This window comes from Danio rerio, chromosome 18 (assembly GCF_049306965.1).
Source record: "Danio rerio strain Tuebingen ecotype United States chromosome 18, GRCz12tu, whole genome shotgun sequence".
Lineage (NCBI taxonomy): Eukaryota > Metazoa > Chordata > Actinopteri > Cypriniformes > Danionidae > Danio > Danio rerio.
Genome location: NC_133193.1, coordinates 47,222,511 through 47,241,294, shown reverse-complemented (window position 1 = coordinate 47,241,294; position 18,784 = coordinate 47,222,511). Strand labels below are relative to the sequence as shown.

General features: G+C 38.5%; 1 protein-coding gene and 1 long non-coding RNA gene across 3 annotated transcripts in view; one reads left to right on the top strand and one right to left on the bottom strand.

Annotated features, from left to right (window-relative positions):
* Positions 1 to 1,473, top strand: part of pimr179 (Pim proto-oncogene, serine/threonine kinase, related 179) — a 10,992-nt gene extending 9,519 nt beyond the window's left edge. Inside the window, exon 9 of one of the 2 annotated variants that reach the window (XM_068214936.2) lies at positions 47 to 1,473. In XM_068214936.2, coding sequence (XP_068071037.1) covers positions 47 to 58 — 12 coding nt within the window. In that variant the 3' untranslated portion in view covers positions 59 to 1,473. The remainder of the gene's footprint in view (positions 1 to 46) is intronic. The other variant, XM_073929602.1, reaches the window with a different exon arrangement.
* The window catches only part of LOC137488334 (uncharacterized), a 22,461-nt gene extending 3,677 nt beyond the window's left edge, over positions 1 to 18,784 (bottom strand). Inside the window, exon 1 of the long non-coding RNA XR_011007357.2 lies at positions 18,500 to 18,784. This is a non-coding gene — a long non-coding RNA (uncharacterized lncRNA). The remainder of the gene's footprint in view (positions 1 to 18,499) is intronic.

The window sequence follows — 18,784 nt, the reverse complement described above, 5'->3', positions numbered from 1 at the left end:
TTTGTCTAACACATTTAAACATGTATTCATTTGTGTTTTGTTTCAGGAAAGCGAATGACCAATTCAGAAGTAGAGTTTATCTTCAGATTTACATCTTTTGGGCTGAATGAACGACATCTTGCTAAACATTTTCCAATTGTGTGTTTTGTATATACTCTGTGCAATTTATTGTCTTGTAATATGTTGTGTCAATGTTATGCTTGTCCAAGACAAATTTAATAAATGAAAAAAAAAAAACTTCATTGTGTAATAGTGATAGTTATTATCAGATAATGATCAGATAATGAGCATTAAAGTGTGCATAGGGCTCATAAAAATTACCAATATGTCTTTAATTTCTCCCCCTCGTTCTGTTCCAAACCTGTAAGACTTTTGTTCATTTGTGAAACACACATCAATGGATTTCCAAGATAAAATCCGAGAGCTCTCTATATAGACAGAAATGATCAACCCGGGCTCATTGTGGAAACGTAGCTCCGCGGACGTTTCTGCGGACCGCGATTTACGTCCCAGGAGATACGTATTTGAGCGTTTTTTTTTTTGCGGATCAGTGAGAGGCTGCTGTGCGCGCTTTTTCGCGTCTCGGGCGCCTCTCGGGAGCGCGCGCCATTCTCGCGCGAAAAGCCACCGGATCGGCCTTCCTCCTCTTCCTCCTCCTCCTCCTCCTCCTTCCCTAAACCCGAGCGACGGTTCGCAAAAGCCGTCCAGAAAAAAAACAACAAAATAAACAAAAGCCCTCGTCTTCGATTTCGACCGCGTTTTCGGATCCCGCCGCGTTCTCGTCCTTATTTTTTCAGATTCTGTTTTTCGTCTTACCTGATTTCCAGAACCGCTGTTCCCCGGACTCGATCCCGGTCGTCGTCCACCGCGGCCGGCTCCTCCTCCTCCGGGGCCTCCGCTCCGCCGACGCAACGCTGTGAGCTAAGCGGACAAACTGGTTGCATCGGGAAAGCCCTCCACTCGGAGGCGAGCCGTCGGCTGGCGAGCGCGAAGAGGAGGGGCGGAGCGGTGCCACACCGCCCCGCAGCGTTCGCTCAGAAAAAAATAAACGCGGCCTTACGTACCTCCGGCCACATAAATCGCGGTCTCCAGAAACGTCCGGAGGGCTATGTTTCCAGAATGAGCTTGGGTTGGAAATGATCCTGAAAGGTTCAAAACCTAGAAAATTACTAAGAAAAATAATCAAAACAGTCCAGGAAACATTTGTGGATCAACTGTAATTTTCTGAAGCTACAAGAAAACGTTAGTGCGCACAAAAATTGTGTTTATTTCCTCAACAATGATAAATGCTGTCAAAAACAGGTCTGATTTATAACATTTACACTCAGCCATTGTGCTGCCCTTGTTTATATTCCTAATAGATTAAAATAGATTTATTCATATTTCTTTAATCTGTGTTATTTCATTTAAAGGTTGTATTATTAATATTATTATTATTATTACTATTTCTGAAAACAATTTTTTTTTCAATAGAAAAAAGCCAAAAAAAAAAAAAAAACATAAAAAAACAACAATGAATTTATACTGAATCTTAACAAATATTTCTATTAATTTACTGTGCACAATGCAAGCTACAACAGGTCTCTAATATCAGGTTTGTATGTAAATTACAAGGAATTGCTTTATGAGCATCCATAAATGTCTGCACATTCTGAATTCTCTCAAACAAGTCTTATATTGATTGCTATAGATGTGTCTACTTCTTGTTAAACCTTTCTGGTCTCTGAGCTCCCCATTTCACAACATTATTTGCTTGTAGGGCTGATTGTGGAGTTTCCAAATACAGTGGAATAACTGAAAGTTTCACCGCAAATAAACATCAGTGCATGTGACTGCAAAGAGATTCAAAGCAATGAACCCATAAATTAAATCACAGACCAAACAAAACAGTTCTGATTAAGGCGCCCACTGCTGGACAAACATGCTTATTACACTTGATTTATTACAAACTATAAAGAATTCCTTGCTCTTTTAAACATCATTTGGGAAATATTTGAAAAAATTCACCTGAGGGCTGATATTTTTTTACTTTAACTTTATTAATAGCCCAGAGGTAAAGTAACTCAACTCATTACTTTCCCTAAAAAGTACCACATTTAGTTACTTTTTAAAAAGAAGTAACATACATTTGTCCACGTTACATTCTCTGTATTGTAGATGGTCAAAACACAAAGCAGTATGTATGTGTTCTTTTAATGAGTTTTTGTATCGCAGCACAAATGTGGTTCCAATCATTATAAAATACCCATATTACTTCCTGTTTTTGTAAATAAGCTGTTATTGAGCTGAAGCACCACAGGCAAAAGCAATTTCCATAATGACCTCTGAACTGCTGTCTTACATCAGTGATTTAGTTCCTGTCTGTCACTTCATTCTGATCAAGCCTGCTGCGCAGCATGAATTGTGAAATGTTAAGGCGAGGGTGTTTTCTTTTCCAGAGGGTTATGTTCAAACAGTGTCTGATTATATGCAACATTTCATTATACAAAACTGTGATTTTTTTTAAAGCTGCTTGCAGTATTTTCTAAATTATAAAGAGTCAGAGTTTAGGGTCTACTTAAAACATTTCATTGTGTTCCATGCTAGTTGCACGTGATGTGAGGACGTGCAGGTGTTTTCTTAATCTGTTTGCATTGTGAAAAAAATGCAGCAGGTTTTTTATGTGTTTGTGTTGTGAGGATTTGCAACACATACAGTTGAAGTCAGAATTATTAGCCCCCCTGTTTATTTTTTTCCCCAATTTCTGTTTAACAAAGGAAAAAAAAAAACATTTTTAAACATAATAGTTTTAATAACTCATCTCTAATAACTGATTTCTTTTATCTTTGCCATGATGACAGTAAATAATATTTTACTTGATATTTATCAAGACACTATAGTATTCAGCTTGAAATCCAATTTAAAGACTTAATGGGGTAGTTAGGTTAATTAGACAGGTTAGGGTATCTAGGTTATACAATAGCCCCTTTCACACATACAGACCTTTCCGGAAAAATTGCCTGCAATTTTCCGGAAAGCTTGTATGTGTGAACAGGTCCTTTTTGAAAATACCGGTAAATTCGTTCTGGCTATTTTCCGGAAAGAGAAGTTGTAACATTACCGGCAATTTGCCGGAATGCTGCGCTGTGTGAATGCAGAAGGAAGATTGCCGTAATAAGCGCGTGCACGTCTAGAACGTGCTGACGTGAGACGTCTGCTTTAGCCAATTACAACAGTCAGACGCATTTACTTCCGCGCGGTTTGTGAGAATAAAAACCTTTGAATATTTTTCCAGACACATTTAACTGCTAGAAGTTAGTCAGATCACGTTTATATGTTCTTCTTAATGCCAACTGTGTAAATAATCATCGATGAGATGCTTATGATAAGCCGTTGTTTGTTTACCTTCAAGCTTTGCGTGTTCCTGTGAAACAGCCTGTGAGCGCCTGCACACGCACAGATAATGAACATCTCGACATGCGAAAGTGATCCTGCGAAAGTTGTTCACAATATTGATCATCCACAGAGTTTGTAATTTAGTCAAATGTTTACAAATACAAGCACAGCCGTTTAAAGCTCATTTGTGGTTAATGATGTCAGAATTTACCGGTATTTTGGAATGGATGTGTGAATGCTCTTTTCCGGAAAATTTCCGTAACGTCCTCGCCTGTGTGAACAGCGCTTTTTTGAAAATACCGGTAAAGTCGTTCCGGAAATTTTCCAGAAATTTACCGGTATCACTGTGTGAAAGGGGCTAGAGACTTCAAAATGAACAAATTGTGCTAGAACAATCCATCATAACAATTTTTAGAGTGTGAGAGATATTGGTTGGCTTTTATATAATATATCATAATATATCAGCTTGATATCAACCCACCCAACCCATTGCCTAAACCCAACAGATGTTTTCAAAAGCAAACTAGAAGAGAAAAACCATTGCAGCTGTATGTTTTCACCACGGCATCACACTGCCCTTTTTTGAGTTTAGCTTTACCTGGTTTCTGCAATTGTCTTTCACAGGACTTAAACCTCGGTTCGTTCTGCTCCGCCTCTCAAGTTTGTCGCCATTTGCAGTGGGCTACCAAAAATAAACCAGTAACGCTGGAAAAGCCATCTACTCTTTAAACCCTAATTTGTTAAGACTACTTAAATGATTTGAGGAAAGTGATTCCCTCAGTTCGTTTGAGTAATGGGAAATCGACAACTCAATTAATTGAGTTGACCAAACGTGGTCTCTTCATTTAATTAACTTAAATGTTTAATTACAGATAACTTACATGTTTAACGGCTCATTCCCACAAGGCGTCAGCATCAATGCCTTCCATTCACTTTGAAAGGGTGACGTCAGGCATTGCAGAACTGTATTGTGGATGCGTTGGCGCCGCTTCAGTGGCATTGCTCACTGCAGAATTTGGGGATTTCTCAACTTTCTCAAGTGCCATCGGATGCATCAGCCAATCAGATCGCTTTATGCAAATACCCCAGCTCAGACAGTAGCCGATTGCAGACTAACTTTATTGGCTTACGCTGCTATGACGATCGCACCAGCCCCAATTTCAGACACGGTCAAGCGTCGACACTGAAGCCCGTGTGAATGCACGGTAAATAAAGATAACTTAAATGTTTAAGTACAGATAACTTAATAGCTTAAACTTCCAAAGTTTCAGCTTTTATATTATTTACTTTCTCTTAGGGCCGATTACATCGATGTTGATATTTAGCTGCACCACGTTGGTGTTTCGTAACAGCTCATTTTTACGAGGTGGGCATTAGCCCCATGCTCAACCCCTCACCTGGATGACCAGGACACATACACTACACTACTGTGGGGGAAACTGGAGCACCCTGGGGAAACCTACGGGGAGAACATGTAAAGTCCACACAGAAATGCCAACTGACCCAGCTGGGACTTGAATCAGCAACCTTCTTCCTACCCACTGCGCCATTGTGTCACTTCTGTATATTAATAGGAATAATGTATATAAGCATTTAAATATCTACTCACTAATTTAACTTTTTTTTTTGTCAAAAGGGTTCAGGGAGTGCCTCTGTCCTGCTGCGCTTCAGCAAAATTCTGCATCACAAGCAAAATGACCACCTTGTGTCATATAACATATATTGACCAATCAGTGCAGTTGTCAAGGCAGAATTTTAAGTTTCAGAGAACTATATCAATTTAATTAAGTTTTTTGCTGCCTAATGAGTTAGTTAAACACACCTGTTTAAGTTTTGATGTCAAAACTTGGTATATTAAGTAATGGCAAGTTGTATTAACCTAATATCTTTAGTGATGACAACAGCAGGACTTGCGGTGTATATGGAGGTAAATGGTACCACCTGCTAGTGTTCGTTTTAAACACAAAATATACATAATTCTCGATTCTCAGAAACATATCCCTGGGCACATTTTCCTAATGAGCCTGTGTTGCTTTAAAGAAGTATTCAACTAATTACAATAGAAGGAATTCTATATTAACCAATTGGCATCCAGGACTGGAGGTGTTTTCTGATCATTTGATTGTCCGTTGCCCTCGTCTTTAGGCTGCTTGTACAAACTAATCTCCATCATGTTCTCTACAAGTGTTGTTCTAGCAGTTCCCCTCCTCTCTCTCTCTCTCTGTTTATCTCAATCTCTCTCCACCCTCTTCATTCAGGCCACTCATTTAAAGGCTAAACAAACAGGCTGGCCTGGAGACAAAGGCTCTGCTGTTCATACACATGTGATGGAAAACCTCTTCACACTGTTCCTTCATTGATGTGAAGGAGATGGAGGAGTGGGAGGAGAGCAGAGGAGAAGGGCTGTGATGTCCATTCAGAGATTGTCACCAGTACACAAAAGCCACTACATGACATTCAGACTAAATCAAGAGTTAATGGACTCCTTTCTCAGGCCTTTACAACACGCTTGGGTGTGTGACACACTGAGCATTTATCAAAACTTCCAGAACATTTGATTTTTTTTTATACTTTATTCAGTTATAGAGCTCTTTAAAAATTATGTTAATTATATTTTATTAGTTATATTTGTTTGTTTGAATTTGCCGTTAATAATGGTTGGGTTTTGGGTTTTATTTAGTAAACTACCGAAATATATTTATACAACAGTTCTGTCTGGTTCTCGAATCTGATTGGCTGATAGCCATGAGATATTTAAGTAATATCACCACCCATACAGCCTCTTTACCCTTTGTGTATTACTCCGCCCGCAGCCAGCAACAAGCAGTTAGACAAATATTACTGCTGTTAGACAACAAAATGTACTTTTGAGGCTTTTTTAGTCGAGAATGTAGTTGTTTAGATTGCAACTATGCAGTTTATTTGTAAGAATAGTGCCTATTTTAAAATATTTACAATTTCTGAGAGAGCTCATTGGTGGCAGAAGCACCTTTTTGATGTAATACAGCCATATATCTTTTTGAGAAAGATGCAACAAATTTTTCACACCTGGATTTTGGGCATCCTCTGCCATTCTTCCTTGCAGATTCTCTCCAGTTCTGTCAGGTTGGATGGTAAACATTGGTGGACAGTCATCTGGGCCACAGTTTAGGTCTCTCCAGAGATGCTCAATTGGGTTTAGTCAGGGCTTTGGCTGAGCCATTCAATAATATACATATTTATAGAGTATATCATTTTGTTGTAATCATTTTGATGTAATCATTTTGACTTGTAGTACTTTGCATATACAGTTGAAGTCAGAATTATTAGCCCCTCTTTGAATTTTTTTCTTCTTTTTTAAATATTTCAATATTTAAATATTCCAAGTTATGTTTGACAGAGCAAGGTAATTTTTACAGTAAATTCTTATTTGTTTTATTTTCTGCTAGAATAAAAGCAGTTATTAATTTTTAAAAAAACATTTCAATGTCAAAATTATTAGCCCCTTTAAGCTCTATTTTTTATTCGATAGTCTACAGAACAAAACTTGCCTGATTACCCTAACCTGCCTAGTTAACCTAATTAACTTAGTTAAGGCTTTAAATTTTACTTTAAGCTGTATGGAAGTGTCTTGAAAAATATCTAGTCAAATATTGTGTACTGTCATCGTGGCAAAGATAAAAAAAATCAGCTATTAGAAATGAGTTGATAAAACTATTATGTTTAGAAATGTGTTGAAAAAAAAATCTTCTCTCCATTAAACAGAAATTGAGTAAATTATAAAGGGAGGCTAATAATTCAAGAGGGCTAAAGTCAGTATTCTGACTTCAACTGTATATACTGTAAAAATGATCAAAAACATGTCACAACAAATGTTTTTTTAAGTTACTTTAACTTATTTTAATAAGTTCCTCAGATTCATCCAAATTGGTTTTAGTTATACAAAGTTAACTTAATATTTTTAGTTAGTTTGATTAATATAGGTTGAGAGATTACTAAATCATTTGATTTGATTCTAATTAAAATAATATTTGTACAGTGTATATTTATATACATTTAGGTAACATTCAAAGTTAATCAAAGTTTGGTGGAATGACAGTGTTTTTCAACAAATGAAAACATTAAGGATTCTGTCCTGTTGTCATTTTGTAACACAAAAATCTATATTTGATGTACTCGAGAATCAGCAATATGAAGTTTAGTCTCATGTATGTCATCAGTTGAAGCATAGTGAGAAAAACAAACATGCTAGCATATACTGTATAGAACTGCATAAACGCACTTCAGTGGAGTTGCTCTTTAGTAGATTGTCCTTCATCAGTGCCACTTGTATGAAACTGAACTGAACTTCAGCAGAGACATCATACTGATTTGAATTAGTTTTAATGTAACAAGGTTTACACCAGTATTCTACCAGCACGTCATGATTTTGCTACGATTCAATCCTGGATTAACAGACATGTTGATCCTGGAATATCACTTTTTTTTTGTTGAAAATGTAATCCATACCTATTGCCTACCCCTAAACCAAAGCATAACTGTAAATTATTCCCAAAATCAGAAGGGAATACTAGTTGGATGACAATCATGTAGAAGTGCATAAAACTGTAAGGGTAAACTTTACATAAACGGTAAACATATCCCTTAATTCTGATTGGCTGATTGGAATGTTGTTCCAGGATCAACATAGCTGTTAAGAACATGTCCTACTTGCTGAAATCAGGTTAGGGATTCTACCACTACTCTCCTGAATGCCTGGAATGTTACACTATGTGAAATACTGTTATTTTTCTTTTCTCCGTCTATGTTAAGCAGCTTTGAGACAATCTACTTGATAAAAGCGCTACAGAAATCAAGATACATCATAAGATCAGACAGATGTTTAGTGCAGCAGACTAAGAAAGAGTCTCAGGCTTCTCCACAGGTCTCCTGTTGTCCTCTGTTTCGCAGTCACTGTAGCCTATCATCTATTTGAGACCTTTGACAATCCATCAGATCTCCTAACCGGCCCATCGCTGGATATTAGCATGAGAAGACGTTAAACACAGCAAGCTGGACCTCCAGGGGACTGACTGCAATTTCTGCGCCCTTTGTTTTCTGTTCTCGGGACCAGTCGCCCCTCGGCTCTGATCGCTCCACGCCGGGACGGATGGCATCGGTGTCAAGCATGGTCTTTCAGTGTGCCGCTGCCCCCTGCTCGCAGACGGCCAAACAGACATTAGGAGCCCTAGGTAGCGACCTCATTAGCAGATAAAAGCAACCTTTCCCCATGACCTTTGACCCCTTGGAGTCTGCCAGTCCTGGCCGGACCGGAGCATGCTGGGATTCCTCCCAGCAGGAACTGTGGGTCGCTCTGAAATTATTGTTACCGCAAAACACGTGTGCGCGCACAAAAATTGGTATTCATAAGACTCTCTCTCCTCAGGGCGGTAATAAGCAGGGTAATGTTTCTGTTTAGCGCACCGCTCCAAATGTCAAAAGAGTTTTGTTGTTTTGGACGAGGCTGGGAGAAATCATCTGGTGAACTTATCAGTCATCAGAGTTTTATGGATATCTGATGTATTCAGCGAGGTCGTGGTAAAAAAAAAAAAAATCTCATTATTATTTATCATGAAATGTCACCAGCAGGAATGTTCCTTTGATTGAATATGATAGATATCCTCGGGATTGGATGCACCTGGTCGGGCAGGGATGAAGATATTAGTGTTGACGTCACTCAGGTCACAGAAAAGATATTTACGGAGAGTACAGTGGAATCAGATGGTCAGGTCATGTGGTTTTGATATATGCTAAAAAGATCATGTGCCATATTTATAGACTTCAAAGGACTCTTTTAAGCTGTCAGTTTGAAGACGAGAACAGATGCCTCGATATTTCAGATTCTAAATTCAAGTTTTAAGGGACTTGATGATATCTGGTGGTAAATATCATGCATATATGTACATGCACTCACCGGCCACTTTATTAGGTACACCTTACAAGTACCGGGTAGGACCCTCTTTTGTCTTCAGAACTGCCTTAATCCCTCATCAACAGGGTACTGGAAATATTCCTCAAAGATTTTGGTTCATATTGACATGCTAGCATCACACAGTTGCTGCAGATTTGTCGGCTGCACATCTATGATGTGAATCTCCCCTTCCACCACATCCAAAAGCTGCTCTACTGGATTGAGATCTGGTGACTATGGAGGCCGTTTGAGTACATTGAACTCATTGTCATGTTCACGAAAACAGTCTGAGATGATTTTTGCTTTATGACATGGCATGTTATCCATGCTGGAAATAGCCATCAGAAGATGAGTACACTGTGTTCATAAACCAACATAGCACAATTTCTCTGGCCCAGCTCTGGCACACACAATCAGCTTTTGCTTGGTCTATAGGCTGCAGTGATTTACGGTGCGTTATTGGACTAGGTCTGACCTCCATACAAGGGCCAAACATGGACCATATCTGGGCCATGTCTCAGCCAAGGTAATAACCCTTAACTGGGCCTGATCTGGGCCAGATATGTTGGTATGTCATGCATGCAATTAATTTGATAAATGCATGAAGCATTTTACTTTATGTCCGTGCTTTTTTTCGAAGCGACCTGATTGGTAGAATTTTTTTATTTATTCAAGTGTAATTTTAAAATGTTTTAAAAGTGGGTCAAAAAAGGCCAAACTTACATATATGTCTGGTCCAAATACTACATTTGATATCTGGCCCATGTCTTATGTGCCGCCTTAAAGACGGTGCTACCTCTGCCAAACCCGGGCCATGTTTGGCCTACATGCTGTATGCCAGTGCCAGACGAATGCCTGCTATGCCAGCTTTATGCCAAATCCGGGCCAGAATTCTTTGCTACCTGGGAAGGGATGGACATGGTCAGCAACAATACTCAGGTAGGCTGTGGCATTGACACAATGCTCAATTGAGTACTAATGGACCCAAAATGTGCCAAGAAAATATCCCCCACACCATTACACCACCAGCCTGAACCGTTGATACAAGGCAGGATGGATCCATGCTTTCATGTTGTTGATGCCAAATTCTGACCCTAACATCCAAATGTCACAGCAGAAATCATCTCATCAGACCAGGCAACGTTTTTCCAATCTTCTATTGTCTAATTTTGTTGAGCATGTGCAAACTGTAGACTCATGTTTCCTGTTCTTAGCTGATAGGAGGAGCTGGTCTTCTGCTGCTGTAGCTGTGCTGTAGGTCTGCAGTTACTGTTGCCTTTCTATCAGCTTAAACCAGTCTGGCCATTCTCCTCTGATCTCTGGCATCAACAAGGCATTTGAGCACAGAGCTGCAGCTTACTGGATATTTTCTCTTTTTCAGAACATTCTCTGTAAAGCCTAGAGTTGGTTGTGTGTGAAAATCCCAGTAGATCAGCAGTTTCTGAAATACTCAGACCAGCCAGTTTGGCACCACCAGTCATGCCACGTTCAAAGTCGCTTAAATCCCCTTTCTTCTCGGTTTGATCTGCAGCAGGTCGTCATGGTAATGTCTAAATGCCTAAATGCATTGAGTTGCTGCCATGTGATTGGCTGATTAGAAATTTGCTTTAACGAGCAGTTAGAGAAGTGTACCCAATAAAGTGGCCATTGAGTGCATTTGTATTAGACAAGTATGAAACAAATTTTGATTAAAAAAAATAATGTAATTTCATTATTTTTTCATTAATAATTGAAAGCTCTGCCCATTCACTAAATACTGCAAGTAATTAATCAGAAATTTCCCGCTTAAATTTTTAAAACTAATTTAAGTCCAGCCATTATAACTGTACCCTTTCTTTATGTGCTTTTGAGTGAGAATGCACTGTTTATTCTTAAAATAGCATAAAATACAGCATGAGCAGATGAATTGGGATAGTTTGGCAGTTAGCATACCATGCTAACATGCTAACAACATCGCGCACAAACACACATGCACTCATGCCTTGAGTTTGTAAACTTGGTTTATACATCCCTTGGTATCCTTAAGTATATACTGCTCAGGGAGCTTGCGTGTGTTAGAGATGGCATGTGTGTACTCGTGTATAATGTGTGTGTGTGTGCGAGGGGTATATCTCGGTCACGCTGCCTGACTTTTATATGCTGTGGCTAACCTCACTCCCCACAGCTGACTGAATATTAAATAAACAGATCCAAGTGGCTGAATTCAGTCGGGTAAGTACTCAAGCAGGCAGGAGGGGTTCGAGTGCGCGCACACACACACGAGGCCCCGGGGCCCCTCGGCAGCCTGTCTTATTTTTGGCAGCTGCACTTGAGGGCCTGGGGGGAGGTTTGGCAAAAGAAGGTGGTATGTCGAACTTTCAGACAAAGAGAGAGAGAGACTTGTGGAAAAAAAGAAGGAGGGAGAAGTGAAAGTAAGAGCGAGGGATGACAGCTGAGAGGGAGGGGAGCTGAAATCACAGTGTTTATTGCTCTGGAATGAAAATCAGGAACAGCGGCGGACAGAAAACGCCGGGATTGTTGTCTAATTTTTCTTGTGGTGAGCAGCGAGTGGCTGAGGGCCGGCTGCTGTCAGTCAGTCAGTCAGTCAGGCAGGCAGTGGAGTAGTTAACTGGTTAGGGTGTCAGGCTGTCTTTGTGTGAGTCTACATTAATCCCCTGTAGTGCTGTCCCCGGGCCCCGCCTCTCATCACCACACCATACAGACGCAGAGGAACATGGGGTCAAAGCACAATTACATGTGTGTTTAACTGTATGCAAGCAGCGCAGAGTTGGATGTGTTCCTGCATCAGCATATTTTGTTGATCCTGAAACATCATTCCTGTCTGGAAGTTGAATCCAAACCTAATCCCTGCTAAGTTATTTTTAAAATTAAAGGGAAATGAGTGGTGAATTATGGTACTCTGCAAACAGTAAATTCACATTTTACCATATGTTTGTCATTCGTGTTTTTTTAAAGATTTATTTATACTTTTGAATTGAATTGTGGGACTTTAATCTTTAATTTTTTGGCAACACGTTCGCTCAGTGGTTAGCACTGTCGCCTCACTGCAAGAAAGTCGCTGGTTCGAGCCTCAGCTGGGTCAGTTGGCATTTCTGTGAGGAGTTCTCCCCTTGTTGGCGTGTTATTCCTCCGGGTGCTCCGGTTTCCCCCTCATAGTCCAAAGACATGCGCTATAGGTAAATTGAATAAACTAAATTGACCGTAGTGTATGAGTGTAAATGAGTGTGTGGATGTTTCCCAGTACTGGGTTGCTGCTGGAAGGGCATCCACTGTGTAAAACATATGCTGGATAAGTTGGCGATTCATTCCGCTGTGGCGACCCCTGAAGAATAAAGGGACTAAGCTGAAGGAAAATGAACGAATGACTTTAATCTTCCCTTCAATAATCTTTGATGTTTGAAAAAGTTGATTCTTTTGACATTTTTAACAGTTTGAAGTGATGTATTGTCTGGTTTGGTGTTTTAAATTATGATGCATAAACCTGGTAATAAACTTTCAGTAATTTTTCTGCTCTGTTAAGACTTAATTCTTTATGTATTATTTCGTCTATTGTTTCAAATTGCTAAAATGTCAATGAAAGTCACTTTGTTAGATTGCACAGTTGAATTTTTAACATCATAAGTCGACAGAGCAGAGATAAACATCCCATAATTAGGCCCACACAGAATCTGCACGCGCAGAATTTTCCGCAGATTTTCCGCAGAAATCCGCAGATTTCTACAGATTTTTAGCCTATTATTAATTCTGTTTATATACTTGAGTAAATGTGTAAATCTGAATTTATTCAGTTTTTATTGAGTAATTTATTACTTTTTATTTAATATATTAAGATTTTAGTTATGATACTCCGCTGGATACTCCCAAAATAATTCCACAGAGATCCGCAGATTTTTACCAAAATTCTCAACAGAAATAGCAAAAAACGTCTGCAGATTCCGTCTGGCCCTGCCCATAATGCAATTCATGACTAGAAATAAATAAACAAACAAACACACAAAAAAGAATCCTGAATCAAAAAATACAGACCCTGTTAATAGGATATTTTTATTGTGTAGAAGCAGCTATCCCTGATTGTAAGCCTGAACATGATATAAAATGTAACCTTGTTCTTCAAATCTGATTGGATGATTGGAATGTTCTTTCAAGATTGGTCCAGAATCATGTTGCTGTTTATAAAGTAAGATTTTGCCATTGACCTGGTTATCCCAGCTTGATGTCAAAATGAGATCAAACTAACATCGAGTCAACACGTCAAAAATACAAATCAATTTAATGTCAAAACCTTGACATCAAAAATTTGACATCCACACATTGATGCCCTTTTAACCATCAAAAAAACTGAGACAAAAAGTGTTAGAATGTAAGAAAAGTTTAATTCATTCTGAAAGCTTCAATTCATACAGATACAAATTCAGACTGGATTTAACATCCCTGCAATGCATGTAAACTATCTTGATGTCAAAACTACATCAAATTGATATCTAACATTGCCCAGCCGGCACACAACATCATAAGACGTTCAAGAGTTAACACTTGGAGAATGATCGACTATAATAGCAGGTTTGACCCGGGAGAGAACCCTGAGCTTGTAGATGGAGGGATACAAGATCAGGTATTTCTCGAGAGCCCCCATTTATACTTTGGCTAATATGTTGGTTCTGATTGATTCAGTATGTATACGTTAAGTGCTTGTGGCTGTTATTACAATTTGCTTATGTAGACGTTTTTAGACTGTGGGAAAAAACCGAAGTACCCAGGGAAATCCCACGAGAACACAGGGAGAACATGCAAACTCTGCGCAGAGAGTGCCGACTGGCTCAATTAGAACTTGAACCTTTGGCCCTTCTGCGGTGAGGCAGCAGCACCAACCACTGTGTCACCTGATTGTAGAACGAGTAAGACGAAGAAGGGAAGAATAGAGGTATTTTTAATCCAAAAAACGAAGATGGGGAATGAAGTTTAGGTAGGATATTTATAGTAGTTTTAGTATGATCTGATAGGCTAGCTAATGATTAGCGATAAGGATCAGCTGTAGTCGATCAAATCACGTGCTCGTCTCTAAATTAGTTTGTGAAACTTCACTTAATATTAGGTTAGATTTAGATTTTGATGTCAGGTGGCCAAAATTCAATGCCTAGCCAGTTTCTAAGGACAACGTTATTTTGATGTCATATAACAATGTCAAATGACGTTGATATTTGGTTGATTTTAGGTTTTAAACCAACGTATTATTGACGTCAAATACTGATATTTATTCGACAGGCTTGCCAACCAAAATCCAACATCTAAAATTCGTCATAGTGATAACGTTCACACAACGTCAAGCTGTAACATCATTTGATATTTGTTTAGACGATTTTAGGTTGGACATTGGACACTGACGTCGGCCTGATTGACGTCGTTTATGACGTCAACCCAATTTTTATTTCCTAACAAAATGCAAAATCCCCACAACGTTGGGGTACAATATCAATCTGACGTCATGTTTAAGTCCTGTGCCTGTAGGGTGGCATCAAAAATAATTTTATGTGCTTTTGTTGGTTACTGTTGTGTTTCATTCTTGCGAATGCTGGCATTTCAATCCTGTTGAAGATTCACATGTAATCATGCTCATCCAAAAAAAAAAAAAAATTGGAAAGTCACTTTCTTCCTAGCAGACCTCAAACTGAAGGCATAAAATCTGACGTGTAGTTCTTCTGGTCAAGAAAGGCCTTCTTGCTTTGGAGGAAACTGAGAAGAGAGATTGACATATTTCAAGCATCAGAGCACAGACTGTTTAAATGGGTAAATCTGTCGTGAATAACAGTCCAGCGTGCAAGAGAGACATAACTCAATTAAATAGCTTCACAGCAGTCTCCACTACTGCCCAAACAACACCAAAGAAAATACTGGAAAATGGGTATTGGCTTTGTGGTCTAAAACTCCATCCACAGAAAAGTAAATGAAGTTTAGTTTGAGGTCAGACTTCGTCGTCAAGATGATTTTTTGTTAGTTTATGACACAACATAAAATCAACCAAAGATCAACGGCTAATGGTGTTAGCTTTTGACAATGTATGGACGTCACATTGTGACTTTAAAGTGACGCTGAATTTTAGTTAAGTTAAAAACCAACCAAAGATAAAAGTCTACTGATGTTAGACTTTGACGTATTGATGCCATATCATGACTGTAAATGATGCTGGATATTAGTTAATGCCACAGTCTAAAATCAACCAAATATCAATGCCAGATAACATTGGTATTAGACGTTAAATCGACGTTAAATTTTGGTCATCTGATGTCGAAACCAAAATAGAACTAAACATCAACGTCATATGACACATTGTGTGCCTGCTGCGAAGTGACAAATAAACATAAACATTCATTCATTTTCCTTTGGCTAAGTCCCATATTTTTCACAGCGGAATGAACCTCCAACTATTTCAGCATAAATTTTATGTGGCAGATGCAGAATTGCAAACTGGCCCAACCAGGACTCGAACCAGCAACCTTCTTGCTGTGAGCCAACAGTGCTAACCACTGAGCCATCATGCACCATATTGGAAACAGCAAATAACTCAAAGTAATGAATATTGCAAACTGTGGCATGTCCAGTCAGTCTTCCTTAGAAGCTCTCAGCTGCAGCTCACTTTATAAATACGACTTTGTTTCCGAGAGGGCTAATAAAAACTGCACATTGACTCCTGGAAAATGCAGAAAGTCAGCCAGTCTGATTGAAACAGATGAGTTCAGGCAGCGTTGTTATTTTAGAGTGCAATCTGCATCAGATGGTCTGTTAACTACTCTCGACTTGGGTTAGAGTTTGACACTAATCTTCCTCATAAAACTGGTACTGTTCCATTTAGTTAGCTCCACTAGCTTTGAGATTAAGTGCGCAAACACCAGGTAAGCTCATCTGAAGACATGATTTACTATGTGACTGAGTGAACACCAACATTCTGGTTTTACAAACACAATCTCACAGCAATTCGTAACTTATTAATATAGTGGATAAACAGTATGAATTCGTACACTTAAATATGTACAATTTAATTTGATTAATTACTATTTGCTCATCCCCCAGTGACGGTTGGGTTTAGGGGCGGGGTTGCGTGCCTTTTCGTATCACTTAACTTGTACGAATTCATACGAATTAGCCCTTAAACTGACAAAATGTTAAAAAGTTACGTTTCCTCATGAGATCAGGCTGGGTTTTACATCTATTTCACTTTAAATGCATTCAAAATATTAGTTGTTTTTGTCTCCATTGACTTCCATTGATTTATTTAAACGTTTCACTTAAATTTGACATTGGGTAATGGTTGACCGCAGTTTTGATTTAAACTGAAGCAGAATTTTTTTATGCCTTTTTTCAGTCTTCGCATGTCCTGTTTTATGACCCAATACATTATACACACGGGGCGTGAATGGGTAGCATGATTGCCGAACTAAATTGTGAACCCGTTGGTGCCGCTACAGCAGCGTCGCTTGTTGCAGAAGTTAGGAATTTCTCAACATTTCAAGTGTCAGCCAATCAGAGGTCTGTTTCCCAAATAACGACATTACTCGCAGCTGAACTATCATAGTATGATGCATTGTTTGAGTAAAGAGTGATGTAGTGAGGAGTGTTTCCCAAAATCCGTAGTTTCTCTGTCGCAGATCCATTGTTTAAACCACGTTAGTTTTAACTTAAAATGCCCATAATGATGCTCTAAATGGGGTGGAGTAACAACTTCTTTAGAGTAGAACCCCATAAATTCTTTGTGCAAACTCTACTGTTTTACATGCACACGCATTTAAAAATAAAATCCAATATTAGTTTTGGTTAAAACATGCACTCGCTTTCAATAATAATTCAATATATATTAATAGCACATATAGGGCCTGTGTTTCCTTTACAGATATTATTGACAATATGACATATTTTATTCTAAATTAACATAAAATCCCTTACAAAAGCTAACACGCATTCTAGTATCATATATAAATCATATGAATTAATGAGGTGATTTATTAAGCGATTGAATTTATTATTTATTATTTCTTAGGAAATGAAATCCTATTTTAATAATATTATTAAGGATGATAATTATTAGGTAGGATATTGTTTATTTATTTATTTTTTTTAAAAAGTCTACTTTTACAAGTTGACACATGTAAACCTCTGCAGAAATGGTCTAACCAGCAGGCCCATGTCATGTACAGTACAGTACAGATACTCAATAAAAAAACCTACTACAAGTTAAAAGCATTAACGTATGCTGTTTTTTTTTCACAAGCTTTGGAGACGTGACCTAAATTCCCCTTTTAAATAATAGGTCACCTTTAGCTTTCGCTATGAGCCACGGCTGTGGTCAAAATGACATTAATGTTTTCAAAGTGCACTGCGAAGGGAACGCAATTGTAAACATGAAGATCGCTAAAACTGAACTGTAAAAATTGTTTTAAAGCGAATTACACCAAAGAGAGACGACTGTAATGCTCTTTTATTTTTAATCATTCCAAGTTTAAATGGGAAGGTTGGGAATAGAACACAGCCAGGAACCATGTTTATAACTACAGAGGTGTAGTTGCAAGCATACAAGTTTGCGACACAGTTTGCTAATGTTCGTTGGAGCAACGGATTTGGGAAACGGAAAATCAACTAACTATATTTGTAACGACGGAACTTTCGAACTTAATTGGCTTACGATGGTTTTTGGAAACACACCCCAGATCGCTTTATGCAAATACCACAACTCAGACAGTTGCTGATTGCAGACTAATTTTATTGTAAACAACTTTAGACACGCACTCTGTCGAGTGTTGATGCTGAAGCCTCGTGTGAATCAAGCGTTAGGCTCCTGTTATGGAGAAAAAGGTCCAAAATTGATATAAAAACTCAGAATTTGAAGACAAAAAAAACTATTTGATTTAATTTCCCCTCCAATTATAAGTTGTAACTTACAGCTTTGATTTTTTTTTATCTCATAATTTATCTTATTATTTTAGGATAAGCCAAATGTGTGCACTGTGTAGAGCATAAAAAAAGACATTCCAAATATTTTGGTTCCTCCCATTGACTTTCACTGTGTTTTAGGTCCAATGGAAGTCAATGGGAACAGAAAACATTCTTATTTCTGTGTTTTTTTTTAACTTCGGAACGACATGAGGGTGAGTTTTCTTTTTCTTTCATCAACTATTACTTTAAATTGAACATGAAATGGAAACTCACCCCAGTTTTTGTTTTGTGCTGTGAAGCAGAAATTTTTGTTTTGTCTCTTTCTTGCAGTTGGCATCCCACATGTCCTGTCATGGTCGTCTGTTGTGTTTCTTTCCATGTAAATGCTGACATTCAGTCCAGCAAAGATGAACTCCTCCACCCACTCAAGACTCTTCACTGGTGTGTAAACATATTTGTGTGTGTGTTGCTCTCTCTAATTAACCTCATTGGTCATCCAAGGATGTTTTGCGGGGGATTCAGCAGTTTCCTGCCCTTTGGATGAGCCTGTTTGTGTGT